Source organism: Geotrypetes seraphini, chromosome 18 (genome assembly GCF_902459505.1).
Source record: "Geotrypetes seraphini chromosome 18, aGeoSer1.1, whole genome shotgun sequence".
NCBI lineage: Eukaryota > Metazoa > Chordata > Amphibia > Gymnophiona > Dermophiidae > Geotrypetes > Geotrypetes seraphini.
In genome coordinates, this window is record NC_047101.1 from 5,423,533 (window position 1) to 5,436,959 (window position 13,427).

Sequence of the window (13,427 nt, forward strand, 5' to 3'; positions counted from 1 at the left end):
TCCTCGGGGGACTATAAACATATAAAGACAAATGTATGAAGCATATAGAAGACAGGTTTCTCTTCTTTGAACTGTTTCATAGACTAACAAAAACATTGCATTTGGTTGGTTTAAGACATCTCACTTGCCTCCAGAGGGCGTGATAGGGCAGAGTACGGTATTGGAGTTCAAGAAGGAATTGGACAATTTTCTGAAGGAAAAGGGGATAAAAGAGTATAGATAGAGGCCTACTATACAGTTCCTGGACCTGATGGGCCGCCGCGTGAGCAGACTGCTGGGCATGATGGACCTCTGGTCTGACCCAGCAGAGGCACTGCTTATGTTCTTATGCCTCTCTTTGAATCTTTCTCTATTCTCACGACTTTTAATTAATTTTTTAACACTGTAAAGATGTTAAGAAGACATAATTAACTTGAAATTTGTTGTTTATCAAAGCAGGTTTGCTGCTTTTCTCCTTTTTTGTCGCTGTACATCATTTCGATGGGAAACACACATCCATGTTGTTTTCATGTTACTTAAAACAGCACAGCCCCACTCCATGCCAGAGTAAAACTATGCCACCGATTCCCGGGTATTATATACCCTTATATTCTAGAGTGACCTTCGCTCTTGTCCTTCAAAGTGCCCCTTGGTTTTTTAAACTCATTTGGAAGGGTAATTTTGACCTCTAGTGCCTTATTTGCCCAAGGGCTTTCTAAAACAGAGCTCTGACAGGTTTGGTCCCAGGAGAAAAAAAAAAAAAAAAAAGAGAGAAAGAGATTTACAAGTAGATGCATAGTCTAGAAAATGAATTCTTTCTCTCTAGAAAATGTGGAGGATTTATTTTTCATCACAAGATGCCAAATGCACATCTTGAAAGTTCAAGTCCCGCATCTTTTTTGATTGATCTTGTAGAAAGTATAAAAAGCTACTGAATTAGGAGGAAAAATCATCCATATTTCAACTGTTGACTTTGCATTTTGGGTTGTCAGCTCCCCCCTATGTTTTCATGATAATTTGGATTCAGCCCCGATTTTGCCCCCCATATCCTGCTTTTCTGTCTGTTTATTCTTTTGTATTTAGCTCACCCCTTTTCACTAGAAACTGCAGGGCCAGCTACATTCAGGCATGGTTGGGAGGCATTTCAGAAAGGATACCAGAACTGCAAGTCTGACTAGATGATGGGATAAAACCAGGACTGGAATTAGGTACCCCGAGAATCCAAAAGCTCTGGTGAGTTTCTAAGGAACTTCCTTTGCTCTTCTCTAATTAATCCAGTCGCTTAGAATCAAACCGAATTTATCGCTCATAACTGCTTTCTTTGCTATATAAGATCGTTATAATGCCAGCTGAGAAGGGACCCTTTTTTAACATCAGTGGGTAAGTGGCAGTAATAATTAATCCAGCTACCCTTAACTGTAGGATTCTCTAGCAATTAATTAGCAGGATAATAAAACACAGAGAAGACAGGTCTAATTAATCTTCTTTAAAAGGAATAAATGTTTTAAGTGGCAGTCTAATACTATGAGAATGTGGATTGAAGCCATGATGAGCTTGAGTCATGAGGCACATCCAACTATGATCATGAATTATATGAGTAATATCATGACTTGACCTCTAGCTACATGGCATATCCACAAGTTGTGAGCTGCCTTGCTGTTACTTGGGGGGAGGGGAGAAGGGATTTGTTTTACATGCCATATCTCAAACTCAAAGATACCAAGAACACCTGCTGGAAATACCCTTCTTCAAATCCAAAAGCATCAAGACAAGAATATTCTCATTGATGGCTCCCAGGTTGTGGAATTCCCTTCTGAAGGGGTTAAAACTAGAAAAAGACACTGGAAAGTTCAAGAAAGGGATAAAGACCATCCTCTTCACAGACTACTATAACTAATAATGCAACATAGAGGAGATAGCTGGTTTGTTCCCACTAGGAACACGATAAGGTCAACATAGTAGAGATACCCAGAATTGCAGGAGATATGATAAAGCACAGATCGCTAGAATCAGCAGGAAGATTGTAAATCTAAGACAAACACACAACACGATGAGCTCTTGCGGGGGAGGGGACAAATTTGTCCCCATGTCATTCTCTACCTCTACTGGGAGGGCATTCCAGGCATCCACGACCATCTTTTTGAAAAACGTATTTCCTGATGTTACTCCTAAGTCTTCCACCTTGTACTCTCGATCCAGGTCCTCTAGTTCCATCGCTTCCCTGTTTCTGAAAAAGATTTCTTTGCATATTGCTACCTTTTAAGTATTTAAATGTCTGTATCATATCTTATCTCCCCTCCCCCTCCTTTCCTCAGGTCATAATCATATATAATCGCTAATCTGCATGCATTTTTAAAAGATACGGCTTGTTTATCTGATTATACGATATGGAGCATATTCTAAATAAAACATTTATGAAATAAGCTTTCCAATATGGGCCACACATTCTAACCAGAATTACATCACTTTTGTGTTTATTGAAAAATATATAGACCCATGGCTTGAAGTATGAAGAGATCAAGAAGGCAGATTATTGTAATGCACAAATGAACATTATATTCTAATGCTGACAAAGCTGCAAGACCCTGCACCAGATCCTCAGAGTAGGATGCATAGTCAAGGTGTGTAATAGATTGGTATTTGAACATCAGTGTATCATGGACAAATCTGAAAACTTAGAGCAGCAAATTGTCTTTACTTTGTTTTTTTCCTTTACTAATAGAACATTCTAGGTCTCTGGGGCCTTCATTGCACCATCAGTCAGTGACAGGAAGTCTGTGGAAAAATATTTTTCTGGTAACTGTATCTAGACACATTTCATTCTTTGCTTTGTCACACCGTAACAAAGTATCTCTTCAGAATCGCCAGTTAACATGTGCTAGAATTTCAGGCTTTACAGTTACTTTGTCCTACCCACAGGAGGCCAGCAAGCCAGATAGCGAGCCACAGAGCAGCTGTTAAAGCCGCGTGCTCTCGTCTACTTACTTTGAACAAGATAAATAGTTACACTTGTAATAAGCATATTAAAAATATCCATTTAAATCAATAAATAAATAACAGCACTGGGTAACATCTTCCCAGCATCTTTAAAATACCCTTCCTCTTTGTAATAAGGCTCAATTACTTTTCAATTTACAGTACTTCCCCATAAAAGTCATCAAACATTACCCACAACTGGGTAGTATTCATTCAAATACTGTCAGTTTTGACTTTTCCTACCAGTGTCCATGATCAATTTTTCTCGTCTTGGTTTGGGTCATTGAATGTGGAGATGAGCGTTTCATCAACGACCTGGAGAGGAGAGGGCATACTCTTTCTCACCTGAAGGACAGAGATCTATCCACAGATAACGTTAAATAGGTTGGAATGTGTTTTGGTAACATATATCAAACGTCTTTGTTTACAGCATCCGAGATCTTTCATCATACTGTATTTCTAATCTGGACATCAGATAAGTTCAACACTACCTTTCAGGTTTTATGTTGTCCATTGTGAGTGATCGGGTTAATCTTGTCCAACGATATGTCAGCTTCGTAGTCCAGGATCCCAGAAAGTGCTGGAGACGCCTTTCCCAAGCTTTTAGACACGCCCCCTTCGTCTTCCTTTCTCAATAGTTCTTCCTCTGGGCAAATGATGGCATGAGGGATTAGGTAGACCAGATTACACTCTTTTGGGCTAGATCCCTGGGGTTCCTGATGACAAGATGAAACCACCGCGCCATTGTTGTTGAAGCTGACAGTCTCGATGGCATTGTGAGAGGCGGGACAGAGTCTGTAGCATCCTAACAAGGTGGAGAAGGCCTTGCGGAAATCGGCATTAAAGGCGTAGATGATGGGATTCAACGAAGAATTTGTCCAGCCAAACCATACGAAGACATCAAAGGTGGTGGAACTGATGCAAAAGACCTCGGCCCCGCCGGATGCCAAGCTGGGGTCGCAAAAGGGCACCATGCAATTCAGAATGAAAAAGGGTAGCCAGCAGCACACAAACACCCCCATTATGACCGACAACGTCTTCAAAACTTTTGTTTCTCTCTTAAACGATGTCTTAAAAGAACTTTCCGGCTGCTGGAAGTCCACAGTGCTGCTATTGCCTGCGGTGGTCTGGCAGTTCTTTGCGTGCACCGCCGCCCTTTCCAAAGCTGAGATGCGCCTAATTTGCTTTGCGGCTATCCTGTATATCCTTGTGTAGGTCACAATCATGATCGCCACTGGTATATAAAAACTAATTAGTGAAGACGAGATGGCATAGGTCCTATTTAGACTGGAATCACAGTTGTCCAGGGTGTTACCTTGAAAGCTGGCATTTAGATCCAAAAAGCTGGTGGTTTTTGCCTTGTGCCAGTTCAGCTGCACTGGAATGAAGGAAATTAGCACAGACAGGGTCCACGCCACGCTAACCATAACGAAGGCGACCTTGGGGGTCATCTTCCTTTCATATCGAAAGGGACTGGAGATGGCCCAATACCGGTCCACGCTGATGACGCAGAGATTTAAAATAGAGGCTGTGGAGCACATAATGTCAAACGCCACCCAGATGTTACAGAATGAGCCAAAGGGCCAGAAACCAGCAATTTCAGCCACCGCTTTCCAGGGCATAACCAAAACGGCCACCAGGAGATCAGACACAGCCAACGAAATAACAAAGAAGTTGGTGACTTTGGACCTCAGGTGGCGAAATCGGATGACCGCGGCACAAACCAAGGTGTTGCCCAGAAGGGTGGAGAGTATCAACATTGAAAGGATGCAGCCGGTCACCACGCGGAAGGAGGAATGCCCGTCACCCAGCTGCCCAGCCCCGTTCATAGTCGTGCTGTTCGAAGTCATCATTCAGCGATCTCTCCTCTCATGGCGTCACCGAGGATGACTTTGATCTTTGTGCAGAGGAAGAAGAGCGAGGGAAAGAAGATCCAGACAGTAGCCAGCATCCAATGATCCACTGCCGGCTACATTGAGGGTTAGTCTTCCAGAACTTTCTCCTTCGTCGACCTCAGATTGAAAAGGTCAGCTCTTGCCAACAAAGCAGCATTAACTTACGGAGAAGTGCAATACGGTGTTCGCGGCACTGGTTTTGAGATGGTATGAAGCACGTCGGACAGACTTTATTGCAGGCTGCGTAGGGCGTCCAAACTCATACGTGGTTCAGTCCTATGACAGGAAGCTTTTCAATGCAATCCCAGCTTCTTGTTGTCTGCTATAAGTTGTTAGAATAAGCTTTCCTTTTCATTCAATTGCTGGTGCACGTCATCAAACTTTTGTTTCGTCTTCATTTGGGCAGCGAAAATATAATTTCAGGAGGTTGTTAAGAGTGACTCTTCCCTTCCTATTTGTTTCAAGCTGTTTCTGTGCCCTACAATGCAAGAAAAAGAGGTTTATGTTTCAGTCTGAGAGGCACGTGTAGTGGCTTGCAGGACAGGTCATGGAAATGGGGAAGGGATAAAGCACAGACCTCGCAGATCTTAACCGCACGTCCTTAAAAATCTTCATTTATTGACAGCTGAGGTTTCAGATTTCATGTCTGCAGGTCTGCGTTTTAGCCCCTCAATTCCACCGCTGTAACGGTTGCCACTTCTGACCCCACGGATCTGTGCTTATTAATAATAATTAATTTGAGGAAACACTTCAGCTAAGGGAGGTCTGCGTTTTACCCCAGAGCTGCGACAGGAAAATGTATTTTTTGCTTGGTTCAAGCCGGTCTTGAACCCAGGTCAGCAGGGCCCAAGACAGCTCTAGGCTACTTTCTTAGCTTGTGAAATGCCAAAGTTTTGCCACTTTTAATCTCAGCATAGGTCATGGTTCTGACAGACCCTAATGCTTCTCCCTCCCTATGCTGAGACTACAAGTGGCACGGACTTCACGGCAAAAATTTACCTACTTGTAGTCTCAGCATAAGGAGGGAGAAGCATTTGGATCTGTCAGAGCTAAAGTGTAATGAAGGTCTGTCAGAGCCATGACCTATGCTGAGATTACAAGTGGCAAAACTTTAGCATTTCACAAGCTAAGAAAGTAGCCTAGAGCTGTCTTGGGCCCTGCTGACTCGGGTTCAAGACCGGCTTGAACCAAACAAAAAAATACATTTTCCTGTCACAGCTCTGGGGTAAAACGCAGACCTCCCTTAGCTGAAGTATTACCTCAAATTAATTATTATTAATAAAAGACTGTCGGCACAGATCCATGGGGTCAGAAACGGCAACAGATACAGTGGTGGAATGAGGGGCTAAAACATGGACCTGCAGACATGAAATCTGAAATCTCAGCTGTCAATAAATGAAGATTTTTAAGGAGGTGCAGATAAGATCCGCGAGGGCCGCGTTTTACCCCTTCCCAAGGAAATGGACTACTAATGCGTTATATTTTCTTTGTCTTACAGTTCAGGCAAGAAATTCAAACTAACATACAATTAAAAAAAAAAAAAAAAAAGATTTCACCTTCCCAAGATTTAGTTGTTTTGCATGAAAATGCAAAAGCTGCTTAGCAACATGAAGCTGGATAATGAGATGCTTTGCATAATTAGGAAGCTCATTACCTGTTTTACTTAGCTGGCAGGTCCAAATTTGCGGGTGAAATAAATCTGCTGACCACTGGCGAGTTATATTTGTGAATTTGGCTGCATCTCAATGCCTGGGGCCTTTTCATCTGGTTTGGGTGTGGCAGCATATAGAAATGAATTCCCAACCTATAGCTGTAGCCAAATATTCCACAGCATACCTTTCTTGGCTTTAATTCTTCTCGGTCTTCCTCACTTTGCATGCAGATTGCATAGTAACAGCATAAAAACCCTCCTGCTTTTAACACATGGAGCAGGTGATCTCAGCAGACAGTGGGGAGCGGTGGTAAGTTTGTAGACTAGGAGTTGGTGCCATTGTTCAGATAAGCATGTAACCCTGGAAGGGTATGGCTGCAGCCTTTCGACTTTCCAGGGCTCCCATTTTTGCAAGGCGTAATTTGCAAACTTGGTTTAAAAGCTATTCTCAGCAAATAATGAGCCTAAAACACTTTTAGGTAGCTGTATATTCCCATTTTATGCAAATGCCTCCTACAGAAAAGGCACAGTATATCTCCAAGACTTGGGGGCTTTCTCCTTCCCAGAAGGTGACCTCATTAGAATAAATCCCAGTCACAGATGTACGGAGTGGCAGATTCTGTTGGATGAGAACACTGGAACCTGAGAAGCAATAGGAAAGTCATAAAGGCCCTGAGGGAGCAGGTCATGTCTTCCTTTTTAGGGTGACACATTAGCCCTTCCTGCCGCCGGTAGTTATAAGCTGTCAAGGTGCACCCTCCGGGATGCTGCTCTTATAATGAGAAAGGCTTAGGGCAGGAGTGCAGAAACCCGATGCTTTTTAAAATGATTATTTAAAAGGAAGGTCCCCACAGAAGTCCAGCATGTGCTGTTTCCCCTCAAATACGAGCAGTGTGGTTTTATGCGTGTGTCCAGGGAGGATGACCCTAACTATTTGCTCTCCACCTTTCATCACTGGTGAAGCTGCAAACATGATATCGCCTAGCCAGGCGTCCCCTTCCTCTTTTCTCTCCGCCGTCGCTTAAGAGGTCAATCTGGGACTCTGAAGAGCTTTTCCATTTCATGCTGAATGGTGATGCGGCAAACCTTTGGAATCGCACATCTTACGCTGACTGCTGGTGTCCCGTACAGAATAAAATGCCTGGTCAATGCATCCAGCTTCTTACAGATAATTCATGTGTCCTAAAGCGAATTGAAAAAGGAAAGAAATGTAAACAAATATTTCATGTCTCGCTCTCTGCTTACTTATACACGAAGTTGGTTTTAAAAACATAAAGTATACAATATTAACCTATGTATATTACAACAACACACACAAATATTGATATCCAGTATTTCAAATGTTTATGACCACATCTGGCTCATCTTTAGTGCTCACTTATTTGAAGTGGATTTCTGTAGCCCACAGAAAGCTGTAGATTAATTGTACTAATTCATGCCCTTCAGATTCTTGTACCACAGCAGTTAAAGCTACAGCCTCAGCACCCTGGGCAAGTCACTTAATCCCCCCATTGCTCCAGGTGCATTAGATAGATTGTGAGCCCACCAGGACAGACAGGGAAAAATGCTTCAGTACCTGAATAAATTCATGTAAAACGTTCTGAGCTCCCCTGGGAGAATGGTATAGAAAATTGAATAAATATAGTATGAAAAGTTTCAGCCTCTGATAACCAGAGCTGGTATTATGACATCATAATGCCTCATTCCACCAATCAGAGCCAACCTCACCAGTGATGTCACAATGGCTCCATTGTCCTATACTTGGCTCATTTTTACTACATTTTGATTTCTAGAGTGGTGCAGTGGTTAAAGCTACAGCCTCAGCAGCCTGAGGTTGTGGGTTCAAATCCCATGCTGCTCCTTGTGACCCTGGGCAAGTCACTTAATCCCCCCATTGCCCCAGGTACATTAGATAGATTGGGAGCCCACCAGGACAGACAGGGAAAACTGCTTGAATACCTGAATAAATTCATGTAAAGTGTTCTCAGCTCCCCTGGGAGAACGGTAGAGAAAATTGATAAAATGGCTGTAGTATTACTGTACAAAGTGAAACCCAATGGTCAATTTTAACGAGTACATTTTCAAAATAGCTTTCTGATCACATTTACTGAATTTTGCGGGCACAACAACCCCCTAATCCTAAGAAGAAGGGTCCCCAAGTTTATGCAAAGGGTGGAATTCATCACATGACACTAACGATTAGCGCACAGTAAACGAGAAGATACCCATAGGAATATACTGGGCATCTTAGCGTTCAGCACATGCTTACCGTTAGCACGCGCTAATGTGGTTCAATCAGGCCCCATTGATGAATCCCCCCAAGTGTGCAAAGGTGGGTGTGCACTTAATAAAATAAGGTGACTCGCACATGCAACGTAATTGAATAATTGGCTGTTAATTAGCACCAGTTGAGTTAATTGACACCAATTAGCTGAACTTGTTATCAGCTCTTTGAAACTTAACCTTCTGAGTTGCGTGGATTGTCCGTCTCAGCCAAAGAGAGGCTGAGAAGCGAAGCCTTATTGGACTGAGGTCCCCGCTAAGGTTTAAGATTAGCAATTTATGAAAACTCACCACAATCATCACTCATTGGGACTTTCCCCTTGAGGCCTTTTCTATTGCATTTGTTTATTTAAAAGCCTACAATAGACTAGAGGTCTGCACGGGAACGGGGATCGCGGGACTCCCACGGGGACCCCCTTCTGGCCCACGGGACTCCCACGGGGATGGAAGGCTTTGGGAGCAGGTTCGTCCATATAATATAATGGACACATCAGCCTTAGTAAAAGAGGAGGTTTATAAGTTAATTACCTGAACAGAAAACAAAAAAAGGGTTCCACCAAAGAGATTCCACCAGGAAAACAGCAAAAGAAACTGTGGAATTGATGATCCTGTCAGAAGTAATTGCTGCTTTTTATGGGGATGGGCGGGGATGGAGGTAATTCCTTGCGGGGATGGGTGGGGACGAAGAGGATTCTGACGGGGACGGGTGGGGACGGAGAGGATCCTGACAGGGATGGGTGGGGACGGAGAGGATCCTGACGGGGTCGGGTGGGGACGGAGAGGATCCTGACGGGGATGGGTGGGATTTCTATCCCCGTGCAACTCTCTACAATAGACCACTCTCGATACAACAACTATCCCAGAGGGGTTTGCAATCTCATTCAGGGAGAAAGCACAGATAAAGTCATAATAAAGGATTACAATATATTGGTAGATACGGAATCTCGCCTGCCAGCACCAACCTATTTGGCCAACAGCAAGTTTTGACAGCCTCCTCAAAGCTTGCAGGGAACTTTTCTGTCCCTAAATTATATCGTGAACAGTTCCAAAGCTTTGGGGCCCTATAAGAAAGGGTCCTATCATCCTGAGTCCCTCTTATCTCAGTAATTGTTCTTGAGAAGACCACTAGGATCCTTCAAGAACAGTAAAGTAGGATCCATGATGCCAGATTAAATGCTACCAGTCTCTCCGTGTAACAAACGAGTGTAAGCTGCAAAATCTTAAACTTATGCATAGCTGATACAGGAAGCCAGTTGTAATCTGTGATTCCAACACATTAAAAAGCAACTCTTAACTTTTGACCTCAGACCTACTTTGGCTTTATCTGGCCCAGTTTAACGTCTTCTGTCAAGCAAGCAAGCCCTCCTTTTTTGATGATGTCATATTCCCCAATGACTGTGGTTCTCTACAGAGCAAAGAACAGTTTAGCCGGACATTCTGCGGGCAGATCCCCTTCTGCCTTCTCCAGCATCACCCCTGAAGCTTCAAGACCTTTTCTTGTTTGCATTGGAGGTAGAACAGGGAGGGATTTCTGTTTAGGGGGGTGTGGATTGGGGTTTCTGCATCTAAAGGCTAGTTTGGGGGGCCTCTCTTTTTCTGTGCTTGAGTTTAGATTCTCGGGGGGGGGGAGGGGGAGGGTATATTGGTTGTTTTTGGGGGGAGATGGGGTCGGCATATGGGATCTGTGCAAATTTTCCCATCCTCTCTGCTTATAGGTAAGCTAAGCCTCCCCGAAAGTCCGATTCGCCTCAGAGGACAGACAGAAGACAGCCTGCTGTCCAGCACAGAATTTCTAATGAATCTACTGGACACTTCCGTCCCCTTAACAGTTTTGCAGGCTTCCCATGTCTTTTCCGGCCTCTCTGATGATAACATTCCTTAGAAAATACTGTGCTGGTTTCTCATTGTCCTTCGATACCCAGAAATAAATGGTCAGCAAACTAGAAGTGAGGCCACGTTAGCACGGCCGCTATTCTGACCTGATGAAGACAGCCGCAGTTCTAAAAAGTCAACCGTGCTGCTAGTCCAGTGTTTAAAAAATGGTTATCATCTGTACACCAATTCATAGGAGCCAGCATCCCCCCCCCCCCAAAAAAAAAAAAAAAAAAAAAATTGAACAAATTTCATGACTGTATCCAGGGAAAGAGAATTTCCACTGGGTTTAGCACTCCCAATCATTTTGAAAAGTTAGCTCTCATTCACAAATTTGTTAATCGTCTGTTTTTGTTTTGAATGCTATATATAGATATGCAACCCTACCTCATATCAGACTGATAAACTATTCACAAAACTCACCTCCCTCCTATCCAGCTGGTATCAGACATCTGATTGCTCCATGCCCATTCCCACACTTCCGAGCTGACTGTGTTGATGTCTAACCATACTGACGCGGATTTCTCTTCCTACCTGCGCAGTGACTGCAATTCAGCCAACCCACCATGAAGTGGCCGGCCCATCAGCGCAAACATGAACAACAGGGTTAATATGACATCTTTATGTTAGTCTGTATTTGATATCCCACAATTACAGAAGAGATATCAAATGTACCAGTCTGCAGCAGCGCTCCGTGCAACTCAAAAGAGGCAAATTTCCTTAAGCCAGGGGATTTAACGCCGTCGAGCAACTCCCAGGACTCTTCTGCACTTGTAATCCAGGTCTGCGACTAATGCCGGTCTTGCTTAAGTAACAGCCACTTTGCCAGCCCAACAGAATGATTTCGTCTTGCTTCTCTTGCACCCCGGAATATCACAGATTTAGGAAGCACCGGCACCCCTCCTCCTCTCTGCGCCCTTCCCCGTATCTTTTTAACTTTGGCGCAAGCAGCCACCAACTTGCCACCCACTTCCGGTACCTGCACCTAGCAAGTGATGTCAGAGAGAGCACCAAGGCCGACGCGGGCAGTAAGTCGGTGGCTGCTAGAGCTGAAGTTAAACAGGTACGAGGAAGAGACGTGTGCGGCGGGGTGGGAGGGGCCCTTTGCTATGTATAAAAACTACAACCCTTCAATATGCCAAATGTATGTATCCGTCCATCCACCATGGGCTCAGGACAGCTCATTGCAGAAATTAAAGTCAAGAGTCCGAAAATGGCACCTTCCTGTTCTTCCGTACGAGGACGATGATAATTAGCTTCTTTTTGAAGTGTGACGCCAGCATCACCTAACTCTTCAGCTAGGATACTTGTTAATAACTAAGTTACAGTAGCTATATTTGATCTACCACGGTTATTAACAAGATTGTTGAACCAAAGCGATTTACAATGAAAAGGGTTAAAACTCATAAAGTCAGTAAGGACAAACTGTGTCTGTTTTCTCATGGTTGATGTACCCTATTTGGCTATAAAGGGAAGGAAAGATTTGCAATATATTACGGCGGAGAACAAAAAGGAAGAGTCCAAAAGGTAAAGGGGGTGTGATAACCCCTGTATCATCCTGTGGCTTAATAATATGTCCTGGTCTTGACTAGAGGTCTGCACGGGAACGGGGATCGCGGGGATCCCGCGGGTCCCGCGGGGATCCCGCGGGTTCCCCCCCTGGCCCACGGGACTCCCACGGGGACGCCCCCTGGCCCACGGGACTCCCACGGGGATGCCCCCCTGACCCACGGGACTCCCACGGGGACGCCCCCTTGCCCACGGGACTCCCACGGGGATGAAAACAACCTACCTAAATTTTGGCGATGCAAGTCTGGCGTCGCGTCGGGAAATAGCCATGTTGAGCAGTGAGCTCAGCACGTACACAGATGAAAGCCTTGCTTGCTGATTGGTCCGGCGGCCCCGCCCCACCGTGCCGCCGGACCAATCAGCAAGCAAGGCTTTCATCTGTGTACGTGCTGAGCTCACTGCTCAGCATGGCTATTTCCCGACGCGGGCATTAGGCTGTTTTTTGTCATTTCGGGTGGGGGATGGTAGCGGCAGCAGCAGCCTGAAAAAGAAATCATCCTGGCCGGGTTCGGTGTCATGCTCCGGAGCTTCTACAGCCTTCCTATCTCCCTCTCCCTTCTACCTGCGGCTCTCTTCGGCAACTTAGCAGCAACGATCGACACAAGCTTCTGGCGTCGGGGCCTACCCTCTGCGAGTCCCGCTTGTTTCAACTTCCTTTTTCCACAAAGGTGGGACTCGTAGAGGGAAGGCCTCGATGTCGGCAGCTTGTCTTGATCACCGCTGCTGACGAGTTGCTTAAGAGAGCAGGGGGGTGTTGCCAGGTGCAGGTAGAAGGGAGAGGGCCAGATGCAGGACTCGTGGGTGAGGGAGGAGAAGAGAGAGGGGAGAGAAACAAAAGGAAATATTTCATACTGGGCTGGGCCGGAGTGGAGAGAGGGTGGAAAGATTCTGGCTACAGGGTGCATTAACAAAGGAAAAAGGGGGAAAGCTGAAAATGGAGATAGTGACACAAAGAAGAGAAAGGGTAAGCAGGACCTTCTGAATAAGGATAGAGATACAGAGGGGACATGAAGAGGAGGTGAAATAGAGACATAGAAGTAATGCTGAAAAAGTGTGTGTGGGGGGGGGGGAGATAAAGACATTGAAAGGGCAAATGGTGAATATGGGGTAAAGACAAGGACAGAGACAAATGAAGATTCTGAAAAAGTGGTGAGATAGGGATATAGGTGAGATGGACACAAAGAAGGGTGATGCTGGAAAAT

General features: G+C 44.7%; 1 protein-coding gene across 1 annotated transcript; it reads right to left on the minus strand.

Annotated features, from left to right (window-relative positions):
- Positions 1 to 2,484: 2,484 nt before the first annotated feature.
- Positions 2,485 to 12,485, minus strand: DRD1 (dopamine receptor D1). Its single transcript, XM_033927528.1, has 3 exons — positions 12,449 to 12,485; positions 6,505 to 7,683; positions 2,485 to 5,328 (listed from the first exon to the last, which is right to left on the minus strand). The coding sequence occupies exon 3, from the start codon at positions 4,806 to 4,808 to the stop codon at positions 3,450 to 3,452; it is 1,359 nt and encodes a 452-aa protein (XP_033783419.1). The 5' UTR covers positions 4,809 to 5,328; positions 6,505 to 7,683; positions 12,449 to 12,485; the 3' UTR covers positions 2,485 to 3,449.
- Positions 12,486 to 13,427: the final 942 nt, after the last annotated feature.

What these genes read in the sequence shown, in the direction of transcription:
- DRD1 (XM_033927528.1), bottom strand. Translation starts at nt 4,808, where the DNA reads ATGATGACTTCGAACAGCACGACTATGAACGGGGCTGGGCAGCTGGGT.